Genomic DNA, 16,820 nt, shown 5'->3' with positions numbered 1-16,820 from the left:
TCAAACAGTGGATCGATGGATTATCATATACACGTTACGATGTGTGTATTTGTGTAATCTTACCTATTTAGGGGGGTTAGCAATGGACTGCTGGAATTATTTTTCTGTTGTTGCAAGTCCTGTCTTGATCAATAGATGGTGGTATTCTGCTCATTCTCCATATTCAACTTGTAACCTGAAATTGGGGGATTGTGCATCAAGAGCAACAGGTCTTAATGAGGTTTTAATGTAAGCACCATTAAATTAATGCACAAACTCAGCTCTCATGGTTTCATTTCAGAGCAGTGTGTTGGAGTTCAGAGCCAAGACAAACTAAAAGGCATAACTCTGCTACTTTTCTCTGACTGCACTGTCTGCTGTGGTGACGTCTAGATGCTGCCGTCTCCACCTCCTTTCTTCTTCGCACCACAAGCTCGGAATAAGATGAAGACCAGGACTGCAGTGAGCAAAAGGACAAAGAGAAAGATGAGTGTTCCCCAGGCGCCCGGGGTCAGGGCCTTCCTCAGCACCACTGTCTCTGCAGGCAGCAAGTTGCTCAGACTCAGCATGTAGCCCAGAGCCCAGCCCACCGAGGTATCCCCTGCCTGCAGGATCAGCAACCAGACGTCACTGCAGGTTAGTGGAACAACTGAGGATTTATTCTCTGAAAAAGTGCAAATGATGACGCTCACCTTTTTCTGAAAGGAAATGCGTGAGAACGATGTCTCGTCGAAGCCATATCCTCTCAACATGAGAACCTTGACAAAAACAGAGGAGGCACAGTAGTCCTGCAGACGGACCTTTTGGTCTGGAGCAAGAAGCAACATCTGTGAATGTGTTAAAAGTTTTAAATTAAAATTGATTTATGATATCCATATAAACTAAAAGGTAAAATATATGTATACATATGGTTCATTTTTTATTTCATTTAACATCAATAAGAGAGGTTAAAGGGACAACAAGGAGTTTTGTAAAAGCAAAGCGTTTTCACACTACATTTATGAGCCTCCGCGCGCACCGTAAAATTATTTGACCGGCGCAAGACAGACTCATGTTTTCATTCATCAAGAATTAAAGTCAGAGGTTGGAAGACGATCACATACCGTCGTAGTTCTGACCATAAACGGCGACTCAGCTGCGTTATTCTCATGACTCGCTGCGAAACCGAAAGTAAAGAAACGCTGGTCGGCTCGCCCAGCATTTCCACCACCACTAATAATAACAAAACTAGAAAATTTCCTCTGGGGAAATTTTGAAAGGCCCACGGGGCTACTGCCGGTTTTGCCATCTCTGTCAACATGGGAATCAAACCCACGATCTTAAGGTCAAGACAGAGCTGATCAGACAGACACATGATCATCTTTCTATAAGCACTGATATGGAGGAGCTGTAATCACATTAGGTTAACTGTGTGTGTGTGTGTGTGTGTGTGTGTGTGTGTGTGTGTGTGTGTGTGTGTGTGTGTGTGTGTGTGTGTGTATAATCACATGAAGTTACCTGTGTGTGTTAGAGTGTGGGAGAGGAGTGCGTGCTTCCGCGCGCATTTGTATGTTACCTGTGTGTTTTGATGTGTGTGTGAAACTGTAATCACATGAAGCTGGCTCTAGAGTCTGTGTGTGTGTGTGTGTGTGTGTGTGTGTGTGTGTGTACTCACATTAAGCTGGCTCTAGAGTCTGTGTGTGTGTGTGTGTGTGTGTGTAATCACATGAAGCTGGCTCTAGAGTCTGTGTGTGTGTGTGTGTGTGTGACTGTAATCACATGAAGCTGGCTCTAGAGTCTGTGTGTGTGTGTGTGTGACTGACTTGACACATAGTTAGTTAGTAGCTGCATCCTGTGTGAGGTTACCACGGCAACTCGAGGTGGTTACCACGGCGATAGGGGCCCCCCAGGCTGAGACAGACAGAAACGTGGAGAAAAAGAGCCATTTTCTGCCTCTGCACCGGTCTCACATTTAGGCTTAGCATGACAAAACGGTAACTCCTATCAGAACAAAACACAGAACACGTTGCTCTAAGGACTTCCTGAAAAATTTGGTACGATGTTTCTGCAGTAAATATTTTGGAGAGGATGGCAGTTTTAAAACATCGGTCTGTTCTGCTTCTCTCAGAAAATATTTGTATTGGAGTCAATGAGGAGCAGAGACAGACGTGGCCGCACTCAGAGGCTGATTCTGTAAGTTCTGTAAGTCTCTCTGATATTTTGAGCACATGATATGAGAGATAACAAGTTTGTCTTACAAATTCTGAAAAAAAATATGTGTGTAGAGTGTAAATTGTGGCCGGGCCGAGTGTGGAAAGAGAAAAAATCTGGAGTTTTTCTGGACTCTCTCCCACTCCCAAACATCAGTAAATTATATTAATAAAGTAAAAAAAAAAAAACATTATAAATCTACTCTATTCATAATAGGTGTAAAAAAATTTAAAAAAAAAACTCTAATCCATGCACGAAGGCACCAGCTGTGGGATGTTATGAACACAGAACATAAACAGAAGTGAACATTACTTGATCAAAACTCATGTTGCACACAGCTCTGGCTGCCTCCTCCAGCTGTGAGGGAGTGCTCACAGTGATCCCTGTGATACGCTGCAGGAAGGAGTGAATGTAGAAGAATGCAGAGAAGGCCTGAAAACACACAAAGATAACATACAACAATAGCATACAACACACAACTCACACAGTTTATATTAACATCAATGCAACTTTTGAACCATTTGGTTGATTCTTCATAACAAAGTTTGGATAAATATATGAATCCATGTAGATTAATATTCATTCATTTATTGATTTATTGTGTTTTACTTGAGTATTTTAGTATTCAAGGAGATGTTTCACTTGGCCAACACTACATTTCATTTTCCAGTTCTGTGTAGTCTACAGGCTGAACTGAGAGGCCCTAGCCAGTGTTAGTGTGGTGTTCCCAGTAAAATGCTCTGTGAGTGAACATTATCTTTGACATTTACAACACAGTATGAGTGTCTGTGGTGTCAGATTCCACAGATTGGAAAATGGCACAAAATTATAACTTAGTGAGCATCACTGACACAGTGTGTGGCTCTTTGTGTACAGATTGACATTTGTAAAACTGTGTCATGTTTTCTCCAGGTTTTCTTACCATGTAGCTGCCGCTGACATTTGGCTGAAAGGCTTCGTCGAAGGAGCACTGCGAGAAGTGACAGCTGTCAAAGGAAAAGATCTGGGACACGTTGCCCAGACAGTGTTCGTAAAGTCCGCCACCCTGCACCGTCAAAGACGCCTGGGGGTCGTAGGAGCTGGGTCTGAACTTCTCTGTACATGGAGAGTTGAATATGCTGCTGAACTTTAAAGTTCGACTGTGGCCTGCAGGATAGCAGGGGTGATCCACCGACCCCGAATAACCCTGAGACTGAGACACACACAGAGAGAGTAACTGGACACATCCTACAACAAACACTAAAATACTAATAATAAATGCATTACCTTTTCTAAAATACACATTTACATTGAGGCATTTTATTGTGAGATGTCATAGATCTAGTATCTAATTGTCCACACCAGTGTGTTAAACACTTTTGTCCACCAGAGGGCACTGTCAATTTTATTTTCAGCTGTTAAATGTCCAGTTTGGTAAATAAACTACAACAACTATAACAACCAGAGTTAAGGAATCTTAATGAAACATTAATAACACCAATTAGTTTAACTTAACAGCCCCTAAAGCCAGTATTGGTCAGGTTTGATAGTTCTATGCACTTTGTACTGTGTGGTACTTTTATTACATGTCAGTAAATTTGAACATATTATCTACTTAACATATCTTTTCTACTTCACCCCAACATTCAGAATTAGTATAAGGCTTTGTTAAAAAAATAAATACATATGTATGTATTTATTTTTTTAACAAGCCTATATATATATATATATATATACATATATATATATATATATATATATATATGTGTATATATATATATATATATATATATATATATATACTAAATATATATACACACACTTATTACATGGAGGATATGTAAGTATGTGGAAAAACTAACTCTGTCCCTTAAATTAAAGTGTTTGTTTAATTATATGTTAATTGTCATTTCTAAATGTTATATTTTGCTTGTGTAATTTTGCTATATTGCTTAAAAACCTTTTCCTATATTGTTTGTAATCGCATGGGAGCTATTATGACTGGCTTTAAAAACAGTAAAGACACTTGGAATCTTGGACTCTGACAGTTAAAGTAACATCTGCTCAATAGTTTACACAACATCTGTGTCTACTGAGGTTTTCAATGAGTTTGAAGACAGTGTGTCACCTTCACTAAGTGAGCCAGTAGTCTCTTGAGGACCTGGTCCTGCCCGTAGCACAGGAAGCTGTGTGTGTATAGAGAGTACTCCTGGCCGTAAAGACGCAGCTTCATCAGATCCTGTTGGTCCTCCACGTTCTCCTGAGTGGCAAATGTTATCTGGGTGGATGCCCCGCCGAAATCCAGAGCTCCCACTGTGGCTCTGCCCGGACTGAACCAGTGACCCACGAAGCCATACTGGAAATAACGTCAAGGGAAACAAACTATTACTTATAATAGTAGTATATGTTGGGAATAGTGATACTTATACAACAGTTAGTTCCGACCGGTCCCAACCGAGCAATTTGATTGGACAAGAGACATTCCATGAGTGCTGATATACAGTATAACAGCACTGCGACTTTTTACAGACATTATCACTCCGCTGTTCAGCTGGACAGGAGCTAAGTCAGAGCCAGGCTCCCCATACAGGAGCTGCCCCATCTCTCTGCTGCTACTACAGTTAGAAACGGACCTGAACATTAAAACCTGGACCTGACCTGGTCCGTCTAATTGGCGATAAATCTCTACTAAACACGGCTGGAAAAAAAATCGCCGCGGGGGCAACTACGTTTCAACGGTGATGTGTTTTGATGTGTTTAATCACGGTGTGATTATCTGCGGCAGTACAACAGCACTCCCTCTCGTGTGATATTGCTTAAATGATCATCAGTGTTGGAGAAGGGAACAGGGATTTACAGGGATAAACATCTCAGGCCATTTAAGCTTTGCAGGGATTCACAATAAAAACAAGCACTTGTTTAAAATAAATCACACAATGAAAATTATTCTAATGTCAACGTTTTTTTTATAGCAGCAACTTAGCTCATAAAAATACACCTGCTTTCATTAACCTTCTGTTACAGTGCACTGATTTCAACTCCTGTGGTTTATTCAGATGAAACGTACCGACTGTACCAACTAATTAAAGACTCCAGTAGCAGAAGCTTTGGTACCTTTATAAAGTTTTCTAAGAGATAGTTGACAGTCACCCAGCCGTACGCCCCCTCCTCCTGCCCACTCAGTATGGCAGCTCCTCGGAAGCTGAAGGGGTACAACTTGATTTTATGTTCCACTTCCTGGAGGATCTGGTTTGACTGCTCCGTGCTCACCAAACTGTTAGAGAGAAAAAAAATAAGTTTGGTGATTGGAAATTGGTAGTCGGTGTACCCTTTACTTGCTCCTCACTGTTTGACTGCCCCCAAGCCTCCTGTTACAACTAGGCTATACAAGCTCAGGGTTTCCCGCAGCGCTTTCCTGTTAAGGCGGCCGCCTTAACAACAAAGAGCTGCCGCCTAAACTAACGTCTTAAAAAAAAAAAAATGTAGCGATATTCGCCGCCGCCCCCCCGGTCAGACGATGGCCGCATCCTCTCACACCAGTGTTGGGCAGTAGCGACGTTACTACAAGTAGCGGCGTTAGTAACTTAACTACATTTCTCAGTAGCGTGGTCGTTGCGTCGCTGTTTTCTACATCAAATAGCTTTTCAGTAGTTAAGCTATTTAATTGATCAGTAGCGCGGTAGCGTCCACAGAAGCTACATTTCCCCAGGCATTTCTAGACCTTAAACGCACCGCTTCCATGTGACGTAATGTACGTATCTGTTGATGCCCGTCTGCTGCAGCGGAGCGCAGCACACAGCAGGTGACAGAGGAGGAGGGATAGTCAAGTTCGTGAATCAGAGCCGTAGCTGGACAACTTTATCGCTGCACAGCGACCGCGCGCACCGTTGCACGTCGCTCCAAGAGCCGGTGCGTCCTGTCTGCAGCGGAGACACGGCCACTGAGAGGCTGAGTGAGGGGACCGTTCCTGTAGGAACGCGCCTTTTAATGAATCAAACCAAACACCCTGAACAGCATGCTGAGTAGAGAGGGAGAGACGGCTGCAGCAGTTAAAACGAAAGCTCCTCGTCCCAGCATGTCGCCCACTCCGTCCGTGGCCGACGTCTTTTAAAACAGTGTTTCCCAACCTTGGGGTCGGGACCCCACGTGGGGTCGCCTGAGATTCAAATGAGGTCGCTTGAAATGTCTAGTAGCCTAATTGATGAATTTAAAAAAAATCTGACCAAGAAAGGTTAGGAACCACTGTTTGAAAAGACACTTGGGTTTTTTTGGAATGTACTTGCATAGATCTTTCAGCACTCACAATGGGCCGATATAAATGAAAAACTTTATTTAACTTCTAAAAAAAATAGCTTTGATGTAGCTAAGCTACTTTTGTCATTTTATTGTAGCGTAGCTTGCTACATTTCTCTGGTGGGTAGCTTCAGTGTAGTGAAGCTTCATTTCATGTAGAGTAACTTGTAGCTTAGCTCACTACATTTTCCAAGTAGCTTGCCCAACACTGTCTCACACACATACACACCACAGAGAAGCGTGCATGCATAACAGCAGCGCGTGTTGAAAGCGAAACTTAATACGGCGCGGCGCGGCGCGTCCCCCCCCCCCCCGTCGACAGGTCAGACACCACCTTAACTAACAAATTTTCTGGGGGAAACACTGAAGCTGAACTAACTAGGATCTTCCTTTGAACATCTCATGGAGAGAGCACTATGAAAACATTGTCACACGAGGATGAGTTGCAGCAGCAGGATACTGATGTCGACCAGCTGATTACCACAGAAACCTGCACATGCAGGAACTCATCCCAGACGAATGGCTTAAGATACAATGGCTCCTTACTGTCACCAGAGCACTCCGCTCCCAGAACGCAGGTCTGTTAGTGACTCCCAGTATCTCTAAAAACAGACTGGGAGGTAGAACCTTCAGTTACCGGGCTCCTTTACTGTGGAACCAGCTCTCTCCATGGGTCAAAGAGGCAGACACTCTAACTACATTTAAGTCTAGACTTAAGACCTTCCTTTATGACAGAGCTTTTAGTTAGGGCTGGCTCAGGTAGCTCTGAACCATTTTATAGCTACGCTGCTATAGGCTTAGACTGCTGGGGACACATCTGGTTACACAGAGCCCTCTCCTCCTCTTCTCTTCTCTCCTCTCCTCTCCTCTCCTCTCCTCTCCTCTCCTCTCCTCTCCTCTTCCCTGTTAAAAGGGTTTTCTATGGAGTTTTTCCTCAGTGGATGTGAGGGTCTAAGGACAGAGGATGTTGTTATGATGCCATGTAAAGCCCTTTGAGAGAAACTGTTTGTAAAAACAGGCTATACAAATAAAATTGCCTTGCCTTGTGTAAACTGTTATCTTCAAGTCTCCATCCTCTGATGTTGAACTGAAATGCTACAGCTGATGTTTATCGTCTCTAAAAACCTGAGGACGAGCACTGAAGTAATGGAGAGTGGGTAAGTCTTTTAGCAGATGCTGTGACAGCACGGATGCTATAAAGGTACAAACAGGGTAGGACTTATGTAAGAACTTTTCTAAAAATGTCTGAGCCCATTACATGTACATTTCAATATTTCATTGGTTAAACAAAATAAAATGAGTTAATTCAAATGCATTGTGTGGAGGTTGTGTCTTGTGTCTTGTGTCTCGCTCAGACTGCAGCATTTGGACATTGTTCACAGAATCACCTTAGTGACCTGACAGCTGTTGTTGGGAGACGTTGGGTTATGTTTTGCTCCTTTGCATCTTCAACATGAGTGCTTAGTGCTTCTGTTAGTACCTGCATTTCTGAACCCACATCAACATCCCTCATCCGCGCTATCTGGGCATCATGCCTTGTCACACTGTATTAATCAGTCAGACTGTGGTTGGAGGACTTATATGTGAACAGCCATGCCAAGAAACTAAAGTTCGCCCATGAATACATAGCTCAGCTTTCTTTATATATAAGTATATATACTTCTTCTACTTCTTTATGGGTTAATTGCGACTTCTTTATATAACATTCGACCAACCACACTTGGCGTCATTCCAGTCATTGCCTCTCAAGGGAAATATACTGAACGTTTGTGTTTGAGGTGAAAGAAGGGAGTGCTTACAGAGCTCGTGTTAACTCGAAGTTAGAGCTCTGTATGCAAAATAAAGAAGATGAGATACACAAGTTCACTTCAACTAAGTCAGCACCAGATCCTTCATTTAAATCATGATGTCATGATGATGACGCTGTTCATTCAAAATAGAACCACTGATTTGATCAAGGCTTAAATACCTCATCATACTGTATGTTTGCTTATAACTTATAATCAAAGGATGTAAAAGATAATAATGTCATGCATACACACATGCACAGCCAGATGTAACCAACCATATCAATCTGCACAAATAAAGAGAAAAAAAAAGGCTAAACTTCCTCCTTCATCCGATGTCTCCCCTCCCTGGTGTGTCCTGTTCGTCCTCTGTTTGTCTCTTCTGTGGTGTGTCCATTTCAATCAGGGTGTGGCCTAGTTTCCTTCCCCTGCTTCCCAACATGCTGCCAGTCCTGAAGGCTGTAGTATATAAACCCCACTCTTCACCTCATCGCTCTGTGTGTCATGGTGCTCTGCTCTGCTGCCAGTGATTCACCATTTTTACATCAAACTTAACAGGTTTTTTTTTTTTTTTTTTGCAAAGTCATTTTCATAAATAATTCTCATTTAAAAAAAACAAAAGAAGTGTTATTTTTAGTGATATTTGTCTTTATCTTTATCTCTCTGAAAATACCAACAGGTAACATCTGTCTCCTCTGACATGGTTATAGTTCTGTCGCTTATTTATAGTCACAGCAAAAGTGCAGACTGCAGCTACTATAAACACGAAATGCACTAAATATAGATAATAAATATATAGAGCTTAATAACCATCTGAAATTAAAATTATTGAAAAAATAACAGTACAATTACATTAATTTATTGGAGGATATTACATCCTCCATGAATATATCTCACTTATGTTTAAATGTGTAAGGTAAAGTAATAATTTGAGTAGTGTATAGACTATAGAGCATATAGTTTTAGTCATATAGTTTCAAAGTGCTGGGATAAAAGAGGAATATGCACAAGAACAAAAAGTCACATACAGTTGATGCAAAACAAGACAACCACAGACAGAAACGTTCTGGTCACACACACACACACACACACACACACACACACACACACACACACACACACACACACACAGTCAGACACATTGACACATTGACTCACTCCAGAAGCCTCATGCCAGCTGTGGCTCCCAGGTACACAGGTGTGACATGATGTCTTTCTTTGGGGATGTCCTTCACTGCCTGGTCCAAACATGTCTTCAAACTCTGCCCGGCTGCTCCCTGCTGTCCTGCATAGCTGGAAATACCTCCGCCTGATAAAAAAAACAAAAACTTGTATAATCTTGTCCTCGTATTGGCACAAAAACAATGCTGCTGGGATGAACATGTTAGTTGTCACTTACTGCTACCAAACACCCTGGATTATAGATTTCATAACAAATGGTGAGGAAAACGAGTGTTTACGTAATGGTCTGATGGGAATCTAGGGATTTGTCATATCACTCTGAGACAGCCAAGGATTAAAGTTCACGTCTGACTGGGGCATTTTTTTTTTATTATTACAATTATGAAACATGACAGTACAAACACTGTGTTCATGACTAATTGAGAAAAAAAAAGGATTTGTTTATCTAAGTCAAGACACATAAAGACCCTTTAGCTGGAAAGGAGTGGCAAAGCATAGAGTTCAACTCTGACTCATTCCTGATTCATGATTTCCTGGGACAAAGTTTTGCTTTACTTGCTGTGAGTGAGATTTGATAACGAAATCTGTCCAGAGGAAACATCTGGCACACAACAAGATACAACAGGAGAAAGATGTCTTCAAGTATGTTTTAGTATTTGTCTGTTCCTACTTAACGGAAACAAGGCAAGGCAATTTTATTTGTATAGCCCGTTTTTACAAACAGTTTGTCTCAAAGGGCTTTACATGGCATCACAACAACATCCTCTGTCCTTAGACCCTCACATCCACTGAGGAAAAACTCCATGGAAAACCCTTTTAACAGGGAAAAATGCACAGGGGGTGCAGGCGGCGGTTGGTGCGGGAGAGGAGAGGTTCAAAACACTTACACTTTAAAAAGAATGAGAGGACGCCTCAAAGTATATAATTTGCATGAACGTTGTGGCTTCCAACCCAGGGCTTGGGGCCTTGCTGTGTTCTCCCATAGGTTTCCTCTTCCCACAGTCCAAAGACATAGACATTAACTTAAATGGCAACTCTGAAGTGCCCATAGGTATAAATGTGAGTATGTCAGGTTGTCTGTCTCTACATGTCAGTAGGGCTTGGTCTCCTTCACCATCCATTAGCAGTAGCCTACAGCTAAAGTCATGTGAACATGGGACGGGTCGATAGCAGTATAGCTACTGGATGGCTGGATGTGAATAATGAGGGTTTTAATTGATTTCCTTAATTTGAATTCTGTACTCTTATTTCATCACATTTGATCTTTATTTATGTTATTGTTGTTTTACATGGTCCAATCTTGTTACCTTTTTATCTCACTGTTTTAGATTATTTTAATTCCTAGTGTTTATTTAGATTATTTTAAATCCAAGTGTTTATTCATTTTCTTTTATAAGATAACTCATTTTTAGTCATTTTACTGTTTTAGTCTTTTAGTTCTCCAGCGTTTCGTCATGGGGGTCTGCCAGACTGGGAGCTGTTCCAGGTCTACCCATGGGGATGGCGGCCCTTGTGTCCCATCAGCCTGGGTGACTTGGCACGGGGTCCGCATGTCTACCTGGGCCGGGGTGGTCTTTGTGGCAGCGCCCCCTGTGGTCATGGGCTGTGACCCTTCAAAGTGTGGACGCAATAAAATTGGAGGACATTCATGGGAAAGCTGTCCTGACACATTTGAGAAATCTGTGTGTGGTTCTTTACTCTTCACCACAGATAAGAAAATGACCTCACACTATATACTGTCTGTATATAAATATACAGTATTCTTCTATGGCGATATATACATGATACTAATTATTTTAAAAAATATATAATCAGTCTTTCTGCAGTAGATTTAAATATTTCCAGGAGTGCATTTCATGAGTTTTTGGGGCATTTTGTTTTTACCTTTATTTAGTTGAGACAGCGGAAGAAGACCAGAAAGTCAGAGGGACAGAGAGGGAAGCAAAGGAATCAAACCATGGCCACTGCAATTAGGACTATGTCTATGTGTTAGTCATGCAATATATGCCTACGTACTGTATGCCTATCTCCAAACTGAAAACTTTGATCAGATATAGATACATACTGTATCATCATTTGTAAGACCCGCCTATATTTTTTAAATTATCCTGGCACATGTGAGTGATGAGTGAGTCTTACTGCTGCAATTTCATACTTTTCCTTTTCCAAGAAGTTTGTTTAGCTAAGTTGTAAAAAATATATCTAAATATGATTAAGGTTCACACTGAAATCCTACTTTAAACAGATACTTAGTGTTCTTCCAGCTTGTCAAGCTCAATAAATGAGGGGAAATATCTAAATATTTGAAATAGACAATCAGAAGAGTGTTTAATATGAAAAACATGGGTTTTAGGTTTAACAGCTGCTCAGACTTACCCTTAGCATGACATTCACTGTGCTGGGTGACCACTCCGGTGCCATTCTGCTTGTCTGCTGGCCACTTGTATATGTACAAAGCAGTGTGGGAGGATCCAGCATCCAGGACAATCCCATACTACAGAGAGTGAGGGGCAGAGAGAAAAAAGAGAGGGGGGGTTGGACTGACTGAGTTGAAAAGAAGCTTACGGCTCAGAAGAAGATGAAAGGTCAAAACCTGTTTGGCATCTGGAACGTATCTGGCAGCAGACTAAGTGAACTAACATCAGTCTTCAAAATGCATTCTGTGTGTTATCTGACACAAGTCCACATTTCTGACGAGGAGGAACCAATTGCATTACATTCTGATACACACACACACACACACACACACAGTCTTGGGTTGATCAACAACAGCTGGGCCACCTAACCCTAGCTAGGTCTGATGACCCCAAGCTAGAGGATGCATCTTAAAAAATGTCATTCAGACAGTTATCATTAAGAAAAGGTTTACAGAGTTGATAAAATATCAAATGTAATAGTCATATTAATTTTATTCATGTGGAAGCTGAAATCATAAAACGTCATGTCTTGAAAACGATGAGTCTTTGTATCATTTAATGTGTTCTCTCTGTGGCAGCTCTGAGTAAGATGATCGGAGACTTGTTAACTGTCCCGACCTCCTGACATTCAGCCGCAGACGACAGCCATGAGATCCTGGATGCTGGCTGTAATTCTCCCCTTGCTACTGATCTGTCCCAATCATCCTCTTTACTCAGCGGAGCGCACGCTGCGGATCAGACACAACTCTGAGGACAGAGTTCAGCAAATATCTGACAATTTAAGTCTCTGAGTCACAAAACACATCTGACACTTTGACTGCTGCAGTTTATATACGCAGAGTATCCTCCAGATATGGTGAAGAGCTCATCGGCGAGAGGGAGGGAGCTCGGATTTAGATGTGCTGTCCCCTTTTGATTGAAATGAGCCAGTGGATGTGGTTTGGGCATCTGGTCTGGAGGCCTCTTGGGCATCTTCTACTGACGGCCGTCCAAAACATGCTGGAGAGAGATTATATATCTCATCTGGAAATGCCTTGGGATCCGAACATTTCAAAGGAGAGGGGGGGTCTGGGCTTCTTCGCTTGACCTGCTGTGACCTGACCTCAGATAAACAGAATGAATGAATGGATGGATGGATGAATGAAGTTTGCAATACAACACATTATCCTCTAAATTCAGCAGTAAAACAGTTTTATGAGCTGCTGCCTTCTGAAGCCACCAGCTGTTCTGTTGTCTCTGTTGATGCTTCTGTTGTTCTGGCTCTGACCTCTAAGTCCACTTGTCCACGTCACAGCTCACTGGTTGAGACACCACAATGTTAAGTGTCCACTCAGTTTCTGCGCTGCTGATTGGCTCAACACTGTGGCTCAACACTATTTTAGTCTTTCTCTCTGTCTATACCCATATCTCCTTCCCACTCTCACTGTCTGCTGGTCCCTTTCTCATTTATATCTATGTGCTTACTTTGCCTAGTACTATGTCTAAAAATATTTCTTTTTACTTTTTTTTTTTTTTTTTTTACTTCTTTATGAACAAATGGGGAACTGTTGAACAAATATCAGATATTGGATATCTGATTTTCCTCTGACTCTGAACTAATCCTGTCAGAAACACTGAACTCGTCATTTTACTGATACATTTGATACTGTAACACCCTCCATGAAGTTACCTTTGATTCTAATCGCACTTTTGATTATCACACAAATAAAGCAATACAATTCTGTTTTCATCATCTTCGCACTGTTTTAAAAGGAAGGTCATTTTTATAATTCTGTGATGACTGATAGAGTCTAAGAATAGCTAAACTGACTCTGTGTTGTAGCACATTCATCCAGAAATTAAAACTCAGCATCCCATAATCCTTCAAGAGGAATCATAAATTAGAGATGCACATCTTGTATAATTATGAGATACAGGCCTCTAAATCATATCTATATGATGTGGGGGGTGAGGGGGTTTTAATGACAAGGAAATGTCTCATTGACTCCTTAGTTGGTGTGATTTGTTTCCATGTCTCCACTTTCCATCCATTCAATTACATTTGTTTTCAGGTGTGTTCACAGACTTATGTGTCTTATCATCCTGTGCACAGCTGCAGTTTCTCTCATAACAGATCATCATTGTATGAGGAACTACAGTATAAAAACAATACAAGTCAGAGTGTACTCAGAATGTTCCTTGATGATAGGCTAAGATAAACGGTCATACCTGAAAAGACAGTTTCACATCCTGTGTATGATTCACCCACCATTTACATGAAGCAACAGAGGAGGGAGGTTTTCTATGAAACATCTGTGACAGCAGTGACGATGCCAGTTCTTTAGAAGGGAATATTTCCTCTGTTGCCAAGGTCTACTCTCTGTGGTTAAACACCTGCTGTCCTGCTGCTGCTTCAACTGTCACCACAGTGTAGAATAACAAATTATTACTGCAATTTGAATCCCTGTTAAAATGAAACAACCATGGTGTCTGAATATGAAGAAATACAGACTGATGAGTCAATGGAGTGACCACGCACACACACACACACACACACACACAAGGGTACCAGGCAGAGATAGACACACACTCATGCGCATATACCTCTGACATCAGGCATTTGCAAACACACAACCTCTCAAATGTCTACAACAGCAGGGCAGTAACATCATGTGGAAGTACTCCTCATTATTTCTCATATCATAATATTTTCTCATTACTGCTGTGCAGCCAGTTGTAAGGACTCGCTCTAACACTTGGCAGAAACACAGCAGAGCTCTAATGATCTGTTTTGTCCTTTCATTTGATACACTATGGGAACTGCTGAACTCGTCTCCCTGCAAAATGTAAAAAAACGAAACCTTTTGTGACTGAAACGTGTTGTTACTGAGTGAAAGGGCAGCTACATTATGCTTTTTTTTTTAAAAAGAAGCCATGGGATATTGGGCAGGCAGCACAAAAACGAGGCAGCAACGGGAGCTGGAGCTGGAGCTGGCCTCTGTAGAAATGTGCTCTGAATACAAAAGCAGCACTGCACTACAGTCTCAAAACCAGGGCATGGACATTCAACCTCTCCTACATGAGCAGTTTTTAAATTGCATAACACAGAAAACCACCGAAACCTTAACTTTGGAGGTGTTGGATTGTATTACATGATGAATTTCATCTCGTGTTTACTGAACTCATATTCTCTGCTCACATCTGGCAAGTCTTGAATAATATTTGTCATTACAATAAGGCTACTACCTCTTATCAGCATTTCAGCCATTAGGTCACCTGTGTGTGTCCATATCTCAAATGTATACTGATGATGACTCACGGCAGGCAAAAACACACTGACCACAGTTGGTTAAGAAAGGACAGAGGGACATTCAGGGCCCAAACCAAAGATGCAGGTGATACAGAAACAAACAAGGATCAGATGACATTTTCACTTTCAAGTTTTCACAGGTGACATGTTTTGTTTAATGATGGTAAATTGAAAATGAAAATCCCATTTCGTGAATTCCATTTCATATCTCATTTGATTTCATTTTACTCAGGTTTCTTTGAAGTAGGCTACCTACTGGGTGCACTGGCAAAACAACTTGTTGCTGTAAATGTCTTGTTGTCTACTAGTTGTAACAAGACTTTACATTATACAAAGAGGTGTTTAACCCAGAGGTACCTGCAGGCGTTTGTACGAGCACTGAGGAAATTGGAGATCCTGGAGGGGATTACTAATCAGGAGGGTTCTCCAAGGACCTCCACTTCTTTTTTTTTTAGTAAGTGTTCCAAAAAAAAAATGGCAATCTGATAAATGCTGAAGCAGGAACCCTTGAGATGTTATTGGTACAGTAAAACATATAATTCCACTGTGTTCTCCATTTAATACTTTGTATAAAATATGTTTATAGTACAGTGCATAGGCTACCAAACCTGATCTATATTACATATCTCAGTATAATATTTAGACCTAAATTGTATCCCAGATATAGCCTATATTGAGAGTGTGTGAAATATACATATGAGACAAAATGTGATGAAGATTATGACTTGTGCCAAATCTAGCACAGAAATTATTTAATCTTTCCCACAAATTAGGTTTTTTTCCCCCCCCTCAGAGTTTCAAAACTCTGCACTCTGTAATTCACACCCATATTAAAGTTGAAATTTCTATGTCTCCTTGTTGTATTTAATATTGCCAGTGCTGGACTCAATTGAAAGGTCAGCAGCTGAGCTCAGTGTGGGGTAATGTAATTCATGAATTCTGGAGATGGAAGAGGTGCTTCATGGGAGTAAACGTCATCCAAGTATTAATGTCACAGAAGCCTCCACTTGCACACATTTTGTGTTATGTGTTGTACATATTTCGCTCCTTGTCTGACTGTGCCCCTGCACCCCACAGTTTACACGCCCCGACAACTGAGCATGCTGACAAACACACATCCAAAAATACCCGGCGTGGGGCCAGCAGCCCTTACCATGAACCCCGGTGTCCCCTGGACGTCTTCGGTGCGGATCGTCAGCAGCAGGATCGCAACAAGTCCAAACAGCAGCAGCGCGACGGGGACGACGTGGTGAGCGGAGCGCTGAGCCATGAAGCGAAAGTGAGAAATGTAGAAGTGCAGCCGCCACAGACACTTCTCCTCCTGCGCCTCGTGGAAATTTGAGCGTTGACTTTAATAGCGGCCAAGTGGGAGCAGAATGATCGAGGCTGATGGCTTCCCGCTGGCCGGGCGTTATCACAACCCGCCTGTGCTTCACGCTTCACCTGCTTCCTGACTCCCAGTTTTACATTTCACTTGGAGATAGCGACGTCTGACCTGAATGAACGCGGGGAGCGCAGCGCAGCCGGGCCCTGCTCAGCGCGCCTGCAGCCTGCAGTCTGCAGCCCCCAGCCCCCCCTCAATGAATGAACAGCTCCCTGGCTACTGCTGCCATGGAGGGAAAAATGTCTTCATTACTACGACCTAAGCCGGTGACACTGACAGCACAAACCTGCTGCTCATTTCACTGGAGTCAGTCTGGGGTG

General features: G+C 41.9%; 1 protein-coding gene across 1 annotated transcript; it reads right to left on the bottom strand.

The window, feature by feature from the left end:
* Nucleotides 1-341: 341 nt before the first annotated feature.
* LOC146977583 (ectonucleoside triphosphate diphosphohydrolase 2-like) lies at nucleotides 342-16,402 on the bottom strand. Its single transcript, XM_085793917.1, has 9 exons — nucleotides 16,270-16,402; nucleotides 11,787-11,904; nucleotides 9,387-9,537; nucleotides 5,263-5,422; nucleotides 4,277-4,504; nucleotides 3,092-3,361; nucleotides 2,482-2,601; nucleotides 672-806; nucleotides 342-584 (listed from the first exon to the last, which is right to left on the bottom strand). The coding sequence occupies exons 1-9, from the start codon at nucleotides 16,384-16,386 to the stop codon at nucleotides 369-371; spliced, it is 1,515 nt and encodes a 504-aa protein (XP_085650043.1). The 5' UTR covers nucleotides 16,387-16,402; the 3' UTR covers nucleotides 342-368.
* Between the last annotated feature and the right edge of the window lie 418 nt (nucleotides 16,403-16,820).

This window comes from Trachurus japonicus, chromosome 12, assembly GCF_045865225.1.
Source record: "Trachurus japonicus isolate A0001 chromosome 12, Traja_1.0".
Classification (NCBI taxonomy): Eukaryota; Metazoa; Chordata; class Actinopteri; order Carangiformes; family Carangidae; genus Trachurus; species Trachurus japonicus.
Note: the sequence above shows the minus strand (reverse complement) of the source record. Positions and strands in the feature narration are given on the sequence as shown.

What these genes read in the sequence shown, in the direction of transcription:
- LOC146977583 (XM_085793917.1), bottom strand. Translation starts at nt 16,386, where the DNA reads ATGGCTCAGCGCTCCGCTCACCACGTCGTCCCCGTCGCGCTGCTGCTG. An exon ending in TACTGGCTCACTTAGTGAAG is followed by an intron (nt 3,362 to 4,276) that starts GTGACACACTGT and finishes TGTGTGTCTCAG; the next exon opens with TCTCAGGGTTATTCGGGGTC. An exon ending in ATGTCAGCGGCAGCTACATG is followed by an intron (nt 2,602 to 3,091) that starts GTAAGAAAACCT and finishes GTGTGTTTTCAG; the next exon opens with GCCTTCTCTGCATTCTTCTA.